The following is a 15,043-nucleotide window of genomic DNA, read 5'->3' on the forward strand; positions in this document are numbered from 1 at the left end:
TATGTCTTGGCAAAAAAAGTTTTTAATATATTCCACAATTATAAAGCGATGACCTGAACTTTTCCAACAGTTCCGAAGTCTTATTTAAAACTTTTCTTCCCTTGTCCATCCCCCCGTCCCACCAGAATAGAAAGTGCAATGGATTTCCTCAGGCAACTTTAAAACTGGCTGGCCTTTTTTCTCAACATTGTTCTGGTGTAGCCCTTCTAATTTCATTCTTATTTGGAGCCTGGCAGTGCAGATGTTGGACCCATGAATGTTAACATGGGGCCCAAGTCCAAATTTTATCTTAGTACCACATGGTGTCTAATGATATTTATAGTAACTTGAAACAATGGTAAGTATTGTCTCTTTTCTCCCTCCCCCAAATGGCAGCAAAGGGCTTTGTAGATTGCAATAAATTAACCAGTCCCACTGCTATATCAGATTGGCATGTTTACTCAGAAGTAAGTCCCACTGTATTAAACAGGGTTTGCCCCTAGGAAAGTGTGCATAGGATTGCAGCCATGTTCTCTGACAGATGGAATAAAAGAACCGGGTGGGCAGGGAGTTTTGTTCTGGGGTGACCAGATTCAATAGGGGGTCAAGATTTTTTTTGGCTATAGCAGTTATGCGACACGGACAATCTCTGGGGGTGTAGTTTCTTATGTCATTGCAGCATTAAGGCACATACCTTCCAAAATTCTTCCTTCTAAAAGAAAAAACACACACACACAAACCAAAACATTTCTAACAGCACAAAAGACCTATTCTATACTAACCCAGGCAGTTGCAGATATCCCTCAAGCTGTATGATGAATATACAGGAAACTAAGAAGTACAATGCAAGAATCCTTAGACAATTTGTACAAGTGAACCCTGAACTTCCCTTGCTATTAATGTGAATGTGTGACTACCGGTAATGCAGAACAGAGAATGCTTTAATCTGAGTGGGCATTCTGGCCAGTTAAAGTTTAATGCCAGCAAAAGTATTAGAAGCATATTCAATCAAACTCTCTTAAAGCCACATAGTTGAAAATGCTCTTTGTTATAACTAGATGAATAATTTCAAAGATGCACTGTGGCTCAAAAACATTTTGTATAACTCCCTGTGCTCACAGAACCAAAATGTCTCAAGAAGAGCCCATCTTGGTCCAGTATCCTGTTCTCATAGCAGCCAATCAGCTGCCTATGAGAAGTCCGTAAGTTAGTAGCCATTGACAGACTTATCGTCCATGAACTTATTTAAACTGCTTTCAAAGCCATCCAAGTTGATGGCCATTGGCACATCTTGTGTTAGTGATTTCCATAGTTTAAATATGCGCTGTGTGAATAAGTACTTCCTTTTGTCTGTCCTGACTCTTCCAACTTTCAGCTTCACTGAATGACGCCAGGTTCTATCATTATGAAAGCAGGGTGGGAAAAGTCTCTGTTCACTTTCTCTGCCACCATGAACAATTTTATACACATCTATCATTTTCCAGTTACCAGTACTTGTCATTTTTTTCTAAACTAAAAAGAAAGCCCAAAATGTTTCAGTCTTTACTTGGGGTGGAATTGTTCCAGCCCCTTGACCATTTTGATTGTCCTTTTCTGAACCCTTCCCAGCTCTACAGTATCTTTTTTAAGGGGAGGCAACCAGAACTGTATACAGCAGAGCTTTCCAAACAGTGTGTCGTGACATGTTAGTGTGTCAGCTGCAGTATGTAGGTGTGTTGCGCGAACACTCCTGGCACTCCTACTAGGGCTGGAAAGGGGTTAGCTTAACCTCCTGTTTGCTAGTAAGACCGAATTACTGTGTCGTGAAATGATGCATGTCTAAAAAGTGTGTCACCAACATGAAAAGTTTGGAAAAGCTCTGGTATACAGTACAGTATTCCAAATGTAGTTGCATGTAGATCTGTCCAATGGCATGATGATACTGTCAGTTTCATTCTCAAACCCTTTCCTAATTATTCCTAACAGGGAATTTAAGTTTTTTCATAGCTGCCACACACTGGGCTGGCATTTTCATTGAATTGTCCATCACGGCTTCGAAGATGTCTTTCCTGAACAGTCATCACCAATACTGTATGCAAGTATAATTTTGATTCCATAAGCATACATGTGAAATTAGAGATTTACTTATTTATTTTGCTCAAATGTGCATCACTTCATGCTTGTTTCTACTGAGTTGCATTTGCCATTCTAATGCTCATTAGCCTGGTTTTGAGTAATACTTTTGAACACCTCATAGTTCCTTTTTGTTCTTACCACCCTGAACAATATGGTGACATCAGCAAACCTGGTCACCTCACAGCCTAACACTTACTGGTAAGTCCAGACCATTTACAGGCAAGGCTTCAGTTTCCTGAAGGAAGCCTTCTTGCCTCTAACGCCTTCCTTGGCACTGCTTGTTAACCACACTGGCATCCTCTTGGCCTTAGTGGTACCTGCCCTGATCTTTGGTATAACTATTTCAATAGACTTGGGTTCCTTTGGGAGAAAGGGTGGGATACCAATTCAATAGATGAAAGCAAATATAGTATCTATGGCTAATAGGTAAGAAGCTCAGGGTTTCTTTGTCGTTGCTTTCCATGATCTAATGCTTTTAGAGGCTGAAGGAAATAATGAAGAAGATGCTGGAATGGAGTCTTCTGTTAGAAACCCATGCTGTTATAAAAGCTTTAAGCGTCTGGGCTTGGCCAATGTCAGAAAGAGGATGATAGTCTGCACGGGCCACTGGACCTGCAGCTCATCATTTCTCCACAGTCACTTCCTTTTTAAAAAATTAATGAGTGTTCTTTTTTTTTTTAGAGTTTATTTATTTATTTTCAATGCAGAATCATAACAAAAATTACAAACATTGAATCCAAAATAATACTATACAAACAAACAAAACGGAACATACAAAAAAAAAACAGAAAAGAAAAAGAAAAAAAGCAAAGGAAACAAAACTAAACTAAACAAAAACGAAAAAACACACATCTACAGAAAAAAACCATATCATTACGTACATTTACACATACTGACTTCCTTCCTTTGTTCTAAGACCTCAAAAAATTTACTCTTACTATATTGTTGTGTTTGCTTAGATTACTTCCATCTTTGTCCTTTTTTTTTACACCATTTTTTTTCTTTAACCCTGTAAAGCATCATTCATTACATACCAATATACTTACTCCAGAACAATGTTTTTTCATATACTCTTTAGCACAACCCCATTCTTTTAATAATTTCTGGTCCGATTGTCCCCTTATGAATGCTGTGAGTCTTGCCTGATTTATGTATTCACAAAATTTAATTTGCCAATCTTTCACTGATGGAATTTTCCTCCCTTTCCAGTTTTTTGCTATAAGCATCCTGGCAGCTGTTGTTGCATAAAGGAATACTTTCCTTTGATTTCCGGGAATATCATTTGTAATTAAACCTAAAAGGAATGCCTCCGGTTTTTTACTGAAAGATAATTTAAACATCTTTTTGAGTTCTTCGTAAATTTCGTTCCAGAATTGTTTAATAGGTCGGCATTCCCACCACATGTGAAACATTGTTCCTATTTCTTTTTTACATCTCCAACAGGTATTCGAGTTTAATTTGTAAATTTTAGCCAATTTTACCGGAGTTAAGTACCATTGGTACACCATTTTCATAAAATTTTCTCTTATTGTATAACATGCCGTGAACTTAATATCATATTTCCATAATTTCTCCCATTGTTCCAGCCGAATCACATATCCTATATCACGTGCCCATTTAATCATAACTTCTTTTACTTCTTCATCCTTTAATTCCCATTCTAATAGTAAATTATACATTTTGGATATATTCTTTTTTGAGTTTTGTAATAATACTTTTTGTAATTTTGATTCCTCTTTTTCAAATCCTATTATTTTATCCTGATTAAATATTTGTGCAATTTGGTGATATTGTAACCATGTAGTACAGTATTGGGTCACCTCTTCATATGGTCTTAATTTTAATTGGCCCTGTTCTTCCTTTAGGAGCTGCTGGTATGTCGCCATTCTTCCTATAGTATTTTTCTTTTTAACCGATATTACTTCTAACGGTGAGACCCACCATGGGGTTTTCAGTTCTAACAACCTTCTATATCTCACCCAGACCTTGTATAATGCATTTCTAATTGCGTGGTTTAGAAATTCTTTATGTACTGCCACTTTGTTATAAATTAGATAGGCATGCCAACCATATCTGTTGTTCCATCCCTCCAAGTCCAAAATGTCACTGTTATCCAATTTGATCCATTCCTTGATCCAAGTAAAGCATGCCGCATCGTGATATAGTCTCAGGTCTGGGAGTCCGAAACCTCCCCGCTCTTTTATGTCGGTTAATAATTTATGTTTGATCCGTGGCTTTTTGCCTTGCCATATAAACTTTGTTAGGTCCGTTTTCCATTTTTTAAAACAATCATCTTTACCTATTATGGGAATCATTTGAAAAAGGAACAAGCGTTTTGGTAAAATATTCATTTTAATAGCCGAAATTCTACCCCAGAGTGTTAAATTCAAGCTTGTCCAAGTTTCCATTTCTCTTTTTGTTTCTTCCCAATTTTTTTTTATAATTATCTTCAAACAAATTTATATTTTTCATTGTTATTTGTATTCCTAAATATTTCACTTTTTTTACAATTTGTAATCCAAATTTTTCTACCAGTTCCTTTTTCTCTTGATCTCCCATGTTTTTTACCATTAGTTTCGTTTTTTCTTTTGCTTCTTTCAAAGCAAAACCTGAGACCCTTCCAAAGTTTCCCATTTTTTCTAGAGCCTTTGCTATGCTTTCCTTTGGGTTTTCCACCATTAAGACCAAATCATCTGCAAATGCCCTTATTTTGTAGGGCAAAGCAATAAATAAATAAATAAATAAATAAAATTAATGAGTGTTCAAGGTAGTTTACACCATGCAGTTTCATCCTATGCAAAGTGGCGACTGGTGCCCATTGGGGCTGATGGGGAAGAAGGCAGTTTTGCCCCTATCCTCCTCCTTGATGCTACACACATGTAAATTGCAGGCAGGTGGGTCCCGTCTGAGATGGTGGGGCAGTGCCCCATCTGCTCAGATGGACCAGCCTTCATTGGCCGATGCATATTTACTTGGAAATAAGGCCAACTTGTGGTCAACTTATGAGTCAGGCAGGCTTGGTAGTGGCTCCATGTACTTCCATTCTGTTGCTTTGCTGTGGTGACCAGGCTGGTCAGGCTCAAAAATGGGTATCAATATGTTTTTTAAAGAGCAAGCCACTCTTAGGCATCCCATTTCTCTGCTCCGTTTTATCTGGAACAGGCGCCAGCGCCAGCTCAGGATGTGTGTAAAATGAGATCAGTGCGAGAAACAAAAAGGAGCAGGTAACGGGGGCAGTTCAAATGGACACATCTGGCAGCAAGAAGAACCTGAGAGGCACTGCTGGACTGTGTCCATTTGGCTAGAGTGGGGAATCAATATATTTATTTTTCAGATGGGGGAACGGGTGTGGGGCGTGCATTCTTTGGGATGGAAAAACCGTTGCAGGCATGGAGAGGAGGGTGTAGTAGGGAAATATTACAGGAGATTAGATCCCCAAACCCAATTTCAGGGATCAACTCCATCCCCCTTTCGTGAGAATGGACAGTCAGTCAGCGTGGAGCTACAGCAGGGAGTCATTTAACTCGGCAGTTGCTTTCCCGTCTCAGCGGAAGGAGGGAGTGGGCAGCACTGAGGAGAAATGTAACACATGCACAAATACATCCACACCCTGAGGGGTGCCTCGCCCGGTGGGGCAGCTTAGTCGCCTCAGGCGCGTGCGGCTGGCGGGAAGTCCTTGAAGGCGGGCCGCGCCTCCCTCCCGCGTCTTTTCCCCGCCTCAGCTCTCTGGGTCTCTGGCGATCGCCTTGCTGAGAAGCTGGGTGGAGCCCTGCCTGTATAAAACTTTTGCAGGAGACGCGCGGCCGGCTCGAACTCCTGAGGGCGCGTCGCGCTCGTTTAGTGTGTAGAGGGCGAAAGCGCGCGCTGCGGGAGCCGCCACTTCTAGCAGTGAGGGGCGTCCCTGTCGCGACGGGAGAAGCGGGGTCAGGGTGGCAACCCCTCTGAACTGACGGGAAGAAGCGGCTGCCTCCCCGCGAGAGGCAAAGCGAGGGACCATGAAAGGGGGATACATTTTGGCTGGCCTGGCGACCTGGTGGTGGCTCATCTGCAACCCCTTTGCCAGCTGCGGTGCCACGAAGGGCAGCGTGCCTCGACTTCGCCTCTCATCTAAAGGTAAGCTTATGATTACCACCTCACTCAGTAGAAAGCATCCCCCCCTTTGGAAAAAAAATCATATTTGATGCCCGCCTTTTCTTCTTATTTAGCCTCCAAATAATCTTTGGAGGTGGGACTTTAATGTTCCCATTTTACAGAGGCTGAGAAAGTGCGGCTCGAGCGAGTCGCATCCACGGGCCCGGCAGTCGAGGGAAGTGTTAGGTTTTGAACCCTGTTTTTCCAAAGAAAGCCAAGTCTGCCTCCACACCTGAAGCTTCTGTGTGTATGGGCGCTTTCAGAAGACCTGTTTCATTCATAGTGATTTGTTTGCAGGGGAATCAGGCAACATGGGTGGTGTTAAGGAGCATTCATTCTGAAATGTTTGTGGGGAGGTTAGAAGATGTTGTATCATACCTGAAAATAATAGCAGTCTGGGACTATATGGAACTGGCGGAAATGACTGGCAGAATCCTAGACCAGGGAGAAGAGTCGGTGGAAGAAGATTGGAAGAAATTTAAAGACTATCTACAGAAATACTGTAAAATTAATGAATGTTAGAATGATGTTGGAATGAAGCTAAGGGGTTTTTAGCAGCAATGTTACAAGGAGTATGTAAAAATGGACTGCTAACAGATGAGAATATACAGTTATTACATATTAAGACAAAGGTCTCAGATAAAAACAAAGGGAAAGGATTTGCTGAATTAACTTACTGAACTGGAATACAAAAAAGGGGAGGTGTGAGGAGGTCAGGGAAACAAGTGAATGAAAGACAAGATATGGAAAGATTGATTTGTTTTTAATTGTATTTACTTTTTTGTATTTTGTATTCTCTTCTCTTTTTTTTCTTTTTTTCCTTTTTCTTATTATTACTATTGTAACTTCTTTTTTTATTTTTGAAACTTTAATAAATATTTTATATATAAAAAAAATATATAATGGCAGTCTGGAAGCGCTGTGTGTATGTGTGCATATACGTGTTTCCAGCTTAAGTCGGTTAACAATGAGAATGTGGACACACAACCTTGGCCAGTATCTTTCTGCTGTGTGTTGGTCCTTCACCTGTACCACAACAAGTACAGGAGAGGCTTAGAAGTACTTCTTTGTTTTCATACATGACACCAATCCAACATTTTATCCTCTAGAACATACTAACAGCCCTCTCTCTGTGTCTCAGTAGTTCAGGCTGGGATGGTCCCATGTGCACTTTTTTGTTTGCTGAGTACCTTATTGGCTCCCAGTTGCCACATGGAGATTCTTTGGACTAAGTTCCACATTCTTCACAGAGGTGGCGGATGATAGAATCCATTGAAGAGCTTTGATCATGACTTATTTCCTGAGTTGAATAAGAGAAGGTGTAAGAACAGGGATGGCGGGTGAGGGATCTTGGCATTGGGTGGCAAGCAATGACTGGCTGGGTTGTCAAAGTGTGCAAGTGTCCTAGGGATCAAGAACAGGAAGGTTATGAGAATGAAGTAATATAGGTGGTTGTGGAGAAATGGGGGCAAAGTTGCATACATGTCAGCATCCGTATTTTCTCCTCTGTGTGCTATCTCTTGCTATGTATGTAGCACACATTTGAACAGATCATTTCCAGGAACACTCATTTATGAAATGCAGCACATATAACGCATGCCAAATGTACATGAAAATCCAGCAGAGGTGCCAACTGAATAGGAAGGAAAAACCAGCCAGCTTTGGTCTTGCGCCCTTAACAGCAGCTGCTTGTGCAGAAATCAGCAGGTGAAGCTTTTTACAGCATGACAATGAACATTATCTCTTGATAATAACTGCATAAAGTAGTTATTGCTAAAGCACAGCTGCAGGGATCAGCTAAACAATTGGAAACTCCACTGAATTCACCTGAGCAAGCCTAGGTGTAAAATTTGCTGTTGATTTTTATTTGGCCTCTCTGCCCCTTATCGCTATCAAAGGCTACTATAATCACTTCCAGTATTGGAGGCAATATGGTGAATACGAATTGCAGGAGCAGAGAGTGCTGTTGTGCTCATGTCCAGCTTGTGGGGTTCCCATAAGCACCAGGTAGGCCACCGTGGGAGCAGAATGCTGGCTGAGATCCAGCTTTAGTCGGATCCAGCAGGGCTTTTCTTATGTTCACTTTGCCAAAGCAAAGGCAGTTGACTATGTACTGGTGTATTTATTAGAAGTTTGCAACATTTTCTGATGTCATTGTGTGGCTGGCTTTTCTCTCTCTCCCATTCATTTTGTTCTTTTTTCTTCTGTGTGATTTTTAAAAGAACTTTTTAGGTGTGTTGTTTATGTTATTTTATTGCTTTTACTGATTGATATGTTTTGCTTTTAAATGTTGTAATGTTGAAGGGACCTCTCTTAAAAGATTGGGTATATATTTTTTTTAAATGAAATGAGATGAAAATTATAATATATGGTCCCCCCCAAGTAGCAACCTACCACTCTTACAGAACATTAAATGCAGCTCATGGCAGGTTAAAAACTATGGGTTGTAGCCAGCTAAGTTGTTCTGTTAGTGCAGTGTCTTCTGTTTGCACAGCAGGACTCTCTCTCTCTCTCTCTCTCTCTCTCTCTCTCTCCCTCTCCTCCTTTTGCCTCCCCCAAATCCTGTTCTGGGGGTTCCCTCAATCCCCCCCCCTCTCTCTCTCCTCCTTTTGCCTCCCCCAAAGCATATTTGGAGGGGGAGCAGGAAGACGAGAATGAGAAGAAGTCCTATTGCTCAGGCAGAATTCTTTTTGCTTATGCAGCAGTGGGGAACCTATGGGCCAACTCTGACAGGGAATGGGGCAACCCTCCCATCAATCACATGATGACATTATAATGCAGGCTGCTTTGACAGGTGGGCCAAACTGGATCCCTTGGTGGCCAAGGTTGGCCCATGTGTCTAAGGTTTCTTACACTGTGCTAATGGGATGGCTCTGCTGGATACAGCCTGATGGTTCTGTTACTCCATCTAGCCAGTGCCTGTTTCCTGGTCTCAGCCAGGAAACAGCCCTGCTCTCTGAGAGCCTTCTGAACTGGATATGCCAGGGTCCTTTTTTATGCAAAACATGCACTCTGCTGCTGAGCTATGAGCCTCCACCACCCACCCTCTCTGTGTTCCCAGGAGAAAGTTGTTAACAACCATAGCCTGCTTTGTTTCAGCTGTCAAGGCTCTGTTTTCTTTAGCAAGCTTTGGGGCAGGATGATCATATCTCAGAGCAGGTAGCATGAATGAGAGCAAGGGAAGATGCTCCAGGTGTTCCATGTGTTTGTAAAGTTGCGCGAACTGTCTCAACCAGGGCTAGCACTTCCAAGATACAGATTGAGTTGTTTCCTGTTGCTCTCACTCTCAACTGGGGTGATTCCGGTTGAATCTGTCAGGTCTGCAGAGCTTGAGCTAGTAAGCTTAGGAGTGGCTAAAGCACATACATATTTGGAATGCCTGCTCTGCAAATGTCAATTCTGTTTCCTCAGCAGTGCAACGCTGTAATGCTATATGGACTAGGGTCGATTGCATGTTAGAAATACACTCCCCACCTAACCATTCACTTACCATCTCTAATCCCCCAAAAGGTTGGTTACTGTCAGATCCACAGTGAACTACTGGATCCAATTCAAGTGTAAGCACACACAGCCATAAAAAGTACCTAAAATAGTGTCCCATCCTGTGTCAACCATCTTGCATGCTACAACCAATGTGGGATGCCCTGTAGGTGCTGCCACTGCTGGATGCCTCTCAGTTGGCAATTGATCTATGTCAAGTCCTCTTCTGTAGTGGTTACTCATTTGTGGAATGCATTGCCCTCCCCGATGAGGTGCATCTGTCTGCATCTTTACTAACATTCAAGAGAACTTAAAAAAACCTACTTGCTTACTGAGGCATTTGATGGCTGAAATACACTGTTCCTGGAGACCCTGAGATTATTAGCTGGGAGAATATGTGATTGTTCTCAGGTGTTTTAAATGTCTTTAATTTGTAAACAATTGTATTGAAGCCCTGCTGATGTGTTTGTTGCATTACAAAGATATGTACAAATGTGACATGAAGGCTGGCAACGTTACCACTGTCGTGTGGGAATCCCTTTCAGAAGAACACAGTTCCTGAAGACAGGTTGTGCATCCATAGCAGTGGCCAGAGGAGGAATGACTGCTGGGAGGAACGCAGAGAGAAGGAGCGCCATGGTGCAAGTGCAGCAACACAACCAGACACCTTAATCTGCCCCAGCTATAACAAAACATGTCTCTCACATACCAGCCACAGTAGATGCTGTAACCTTCCAACAGTTTGATTTCACCTCCCAAGATGCATTCCTACATTCCTCCCAAGACAGACGGTTGCAACTCCTGGACAGGAATTCCTAGTGTTTTCTGACACCAGAAGCTTAGCAATGTTTTCACAAGAAAGAGGAAAACCCAAAGACTTGAGAACTGTAGTTTGAACAGCCCATATCACAAAGTCACTCAGTGTCAGTATTATGGTTGGGAACCAAATGAGTCTTTCTTGAGAATGGAGACCTCTGTGTAAGAAGATGAATAGGAAGAAAGTACAAAATGCAAGAATCAGGGACATACCGGTACATTTGGACTTGCATCTTAGTCAGAAGGTTTGTTCCTTTCTGCATTTATTTTGTTGGCTGGCTCCTTTGGAAGCCAGGGGTCAAATCCACATTTGATTCTCATTGGAATATGCATAGAGGCCCATGCTTGTGGGTAGTTTTGGAGTATAGCATCTCATTGAGGTATTGATAAAATGGCAGCTGCACATACTTAGACTTAAAATTTCTCTTTCTGACTGGATATTCATTGCTTCAAGATCCAACTGTATGCAATATGAGAGACTGTGGTCAGCAGGCAAAGTCTCCTTAGCCTCAAATAGGCTAAAGGAAATGGAGGAAAGTCTGCCTTTAGGAGCAGCTGGGGGAATGCAGGAAACACAAAACAGAAGAGTTGGGCTTGTGCTGCCTTAGATTGAATACTCATGCAGATTTTCACCAGAGGCAGATGTGGTACTGGCTGAAGCCCAGACTGATGTATCTAATGATCTGAGAGCCTCAGGACTGGAAATGGTAAAGACTCTGAATCCTCAGTTGAGTTATTCTCTAAGTACTTCGTAGTCATGGACATTTGCCTCATCATAGAAGGGAAGTAAAATGAATCACGCTAAAAAATAATGCAAGCATTCAACTTCCGACAGTTTTTGGTTTTCTAAACTCGCTTGTCAGACAGCATCCATCTACCATAGGGGGTGTTGTAAAACAAGGAAAATATAAATCTGAAAGTGTTCAAGCAGCTCCAAGCTAGGAGAGATTGTTTGAGAACAGTCCGCATCTTGAACTGCTTGAAAAAATAAACCAACCTAAATTTGATGTTTAAATATTGTTCCTCTTTCAACACCTCTCCAACAGTTGTCATAGCTGAATACCTATAATTTACATTGCAGCTTATGAATGCTTGCAGAAACAATAATAGGTGCTATTACTGAAAACTGGACCGCAAATTATTTCAACGATAATCAAGGCACTTGGACCAGTGCCTAAAAATGTGAATGAGTAGCTCAAGATAACAATGGGCACAGAATTCCAGAGGGGCAGCCATGTTTACCTGTTAACAGCAAACACACATCACACACACAAGTCTTTTGTTTAAGGTGCCACCAAGCTTATTAATGGGTAAGCAACACAACTGCAGGCTTGTACCCAAAAACTGGGCTGTTAGGGCCTGTGAGAATTCCAAGGAGGGGAGATTCCACAGCAAATAACAGAGCCCACAAATATCCTGGTCTTGATTCTTGGCCTGCATTTGTTGAAAACTGGATAAAATTAAAAGCATTGCTTTTTAGGGTATGAATAGGCCATGTCTGCACCTCCCTTAGCTTCTGGAATAGGAAACAGAGAGGAGGCAGCCGCAAGATACACATCAGAATGCAGGAATGGTGTGGCATAGGGAGAATCCTGCTCCCCCTCTTCATTCCACTGTGGACCCCATGTCCAAATGGCATTGTGCCCATCTGATATCTAGATCTGTGCAGATCTTAAAAAAGGAAATGTACCACTTTGGAGAAAGCAAAATTGTTCCAGCCCTTCAAAATATCCTGCGTTTGTTTTTTGTTTTTTCAAGCCAAGTATTCAACTAAAGACTAATTCAAACATTACTTCAGTGGTATAGTTGGCAGCTGCCATTGTGGATCTTTCTGTGTGGCTACAGTAGATTCAAAAGTTACCATAATTCATGGAGCCCAAACCAAAATATTTTCATTTTGACATCTAGCATGATTTCCCTCTATATTCAGTCTTCTGTTTCAGGGAGAGGAACAGTAATAACCATTAGAGATATTTTATAGAATAGCATGTGGCCTGTTCTAACCAACTGCTTTTCTCTAAAATGCAAGGCTTGGCTCACTAAAGGACCAAAAGTGTATGTTTTAAGGCTTCTCTTCAAAATCCATTCTCATTAAAATAACTTATGTTTATTAGGAAAACACCATAGAGATACAGCTGAATGAAAATATTCAACATATTAACATATGCCTGTGTAACTATTCAGCACTTTCACTGATTGTTAACAATAATCACTGTGGCAAACTCTGGAGATAAGCCATTTTTGGCTTACAACAATGGGAGTGAGGTAATGTGACCGGGTGCTTTAACACTTAGATGCTCCCTGTCAGTAACACTTAAGAGATCTATGTTGTAGTGTTTTCTAATATCCAGCAGCAAGGTTTCTTAATAACGTGAAAGGAAAAGCTTTGACCACTTATCCCTTAACCAAAGGATCAAAGTAAGGCTGAGGCACGTTGTAAACAAAACTGGATTTTTATTTATGCACACTCAATGCGAGTTAAAGCTTTGTGGTTACTCTTCTAAGGCACAGCACTTTGTTTCAGTCAAAATCACTTTACAGAGGAAATTAAGAACCTTACTTAAAATGCCTACTTTAAACTTGTGCCTCCTAGAATGACCATTTGATCTAAGAAGGTGGTCAAATGCCCCCAGTCCCTTCTAGAAACTTTTCCTACCCTTGAGGGAAATCATTTGGTTTGTCCTGCCCAGCAAGCCCCCCTCTACCAAGGTAATTCCCTAGCCCAAACACCTTCCAAGCCTTGCCCAGGTTCTATCATTTAACTCTCTACCCCTTCCTGTTTGACTGACATTCCACCCAGCCCTGATTGGCTTCTAGGTCTCCAGGATGATGACCCAAGGTGTGCCCGCCACAATTCAAGGTTCGCCAAACATTTTGGGCTTATGGAAAGAAATGTAAGAAATTGTTGTGGGCACCTCAGAATTCCCATTTTGCAAAATAAAAACTGGTGATGCTCAACAGTGCCCCCCCCCCAAAGCAAAACACTGACGTCCTCACTAAAGAAAGTAGATAATACCCCTCCAAGATGTACAAAGTGGGAAGCATATCCCAGAGGTCTCTGGGTCATTTCTTTTTATTTCAAGTGCAGGACTGGTGTTGAGCAAGGTTAAAATGGTGCACGCACAAATCTCTCTAGAACCACAACAGATTTTAGATCAGTCCTCTGCAAGGGTTACATGTATATCTGTTTCATTGCAAAGGCTACTGTCTTCTAGAGTTTTGATAAAGCATGCCTGTGTATTAAAAGAGAAACCTGTGTAGCTTATTTCCTTTATCACACACTCAATGACCGATTGCTGGATTGCCCTCTGGTTTCTGGAAGTAAGTCTAATGTTTCATGGAACCATAAACATCAAGAATATCCAGTCAAGCTGTGCATGAATTGGAGGGTGTTAGGCTTCTAGCACAAATTCACCTGAGTGCTCAGCATTGTCTCCAGTACCACACATACTGTCCCTCATGCACACTCAGAATCTCCCCTGTGGTATCCCCCAAACAGATTTTGAGGGTGCGCAGGAGACTGCTGGGGGAGGAATGGAAAGTTCCAATGCAGAACAGCAGCACTGAGTACTGTCCTGAATCTCTCCAGTGCTATGCTGTGGGGAGGCCTGTGCCAGACCCCACACTGAGCAGGAGGATGTTGAGTGGCTGTATTTGGAGATGGTGTTGCATGGACCACTGTTTATCACATCTCACATTAAGAAGACCTTTCCATTTTTCCTTGTTGCAAAGGAGCAGGACCAAAACATCCTTGTCATCCTCCTTTGACACAGCGAGGTGTCTTGCTCACCCCTCACCCTCTCAGTTTCCTTTCCCTTGTAGTTTATTTTTAAACAGGTCGTCCTTTCATGCTGTAGTTTATTTGTTGAGTAAAAGACTCTCACGGTCAGGCTTGCAGCTCACTCCCAGCCCTAATTCGCCTGAAAGTGACACAGCAGATCTTGTGGTAGAGTGTCCAGGGTTTGCAAATGTAATCAGTGCCCAGATTTCTTTTAGCTAAGCAACATGAGCCTTCTCCATAGCAACATATATGTTCTTGAGATAGCTTTAGAAATAACCTTTCCTCTATTCTGATTGTGTGGCTTGAAAGTTTCTTTCATTATTCGAGGTTGTTCTAGTGTAAAGTAAAATGTGGTGTGTTCTTTGGGAAAGGGCACAGAGAAAGTTGAACAAATGATTTCTTTTTAAAGGCTTACGGTTTGCAAATAGATTGTTTCATCTAAGGAGCTGACTCATTTTTGTCACACATTTGAGGTGGCCCATCCCTACTGCAAAATATAATTCCATGTTTACATTTTGCTCTTGTTTTTGGGAGCACACAATGCACAAAAGTTGTGATCATGCAGCAGTGATAGAGGGAGAGAATCAGGTGTGTGCCTTGGGAATAATGCAAGAGAGCCACCAGCTGCAATGCAGGAGGCAGCCTGAGAGTAAGAGAAGCGGCAGAAAGTAGAGAATTGGCTTAGGAGTTCTGTATTGGAAGGCTGAGCTTGGATGGTGTAAGGAGGGATAATAAAATCCT

The 15,043-nt window shown here is 41.7% G+C and overlaps 1 protein-coding gene across 1 annotated transcript in view; it reads left to right on the top strand.

The window, feature by feature from the left end:
• Positions 1-5,723: 5,723 nt before the first annotated feature.
• The window catches only part of SEMA3G (semaphorin 3G), a 77,938-nt gene continuing 68,618 nt past the window's right edge, over positions 5,724-15,043 (top strand). Inside the window, exon 1 of the mRNA XM_080995375.1 lies at positions 5,724-6,207. Within this exon, the coding sequence (XP_080851501.1) occupies positions 6,090-6,207 (118 nt within the window). The 5' untranslated portion in view covers positions 5,724-6,089. The remainder of the gene's footprint in view (positions 6,208-15,043) is intronic.

The sequence above is a fragment of the Podarcis pityusensis genome (assembly GCF_964106645.2).
Source record: "Podarcis pityusensis genome assembly, chromosome: 2".
Taxonomy (NCBI): Eukaryota; Metazoa; Chordata; class Lepidosauria; order Squamata; family Lacertidae; genus Podarcis; species Podarcis pityusensis.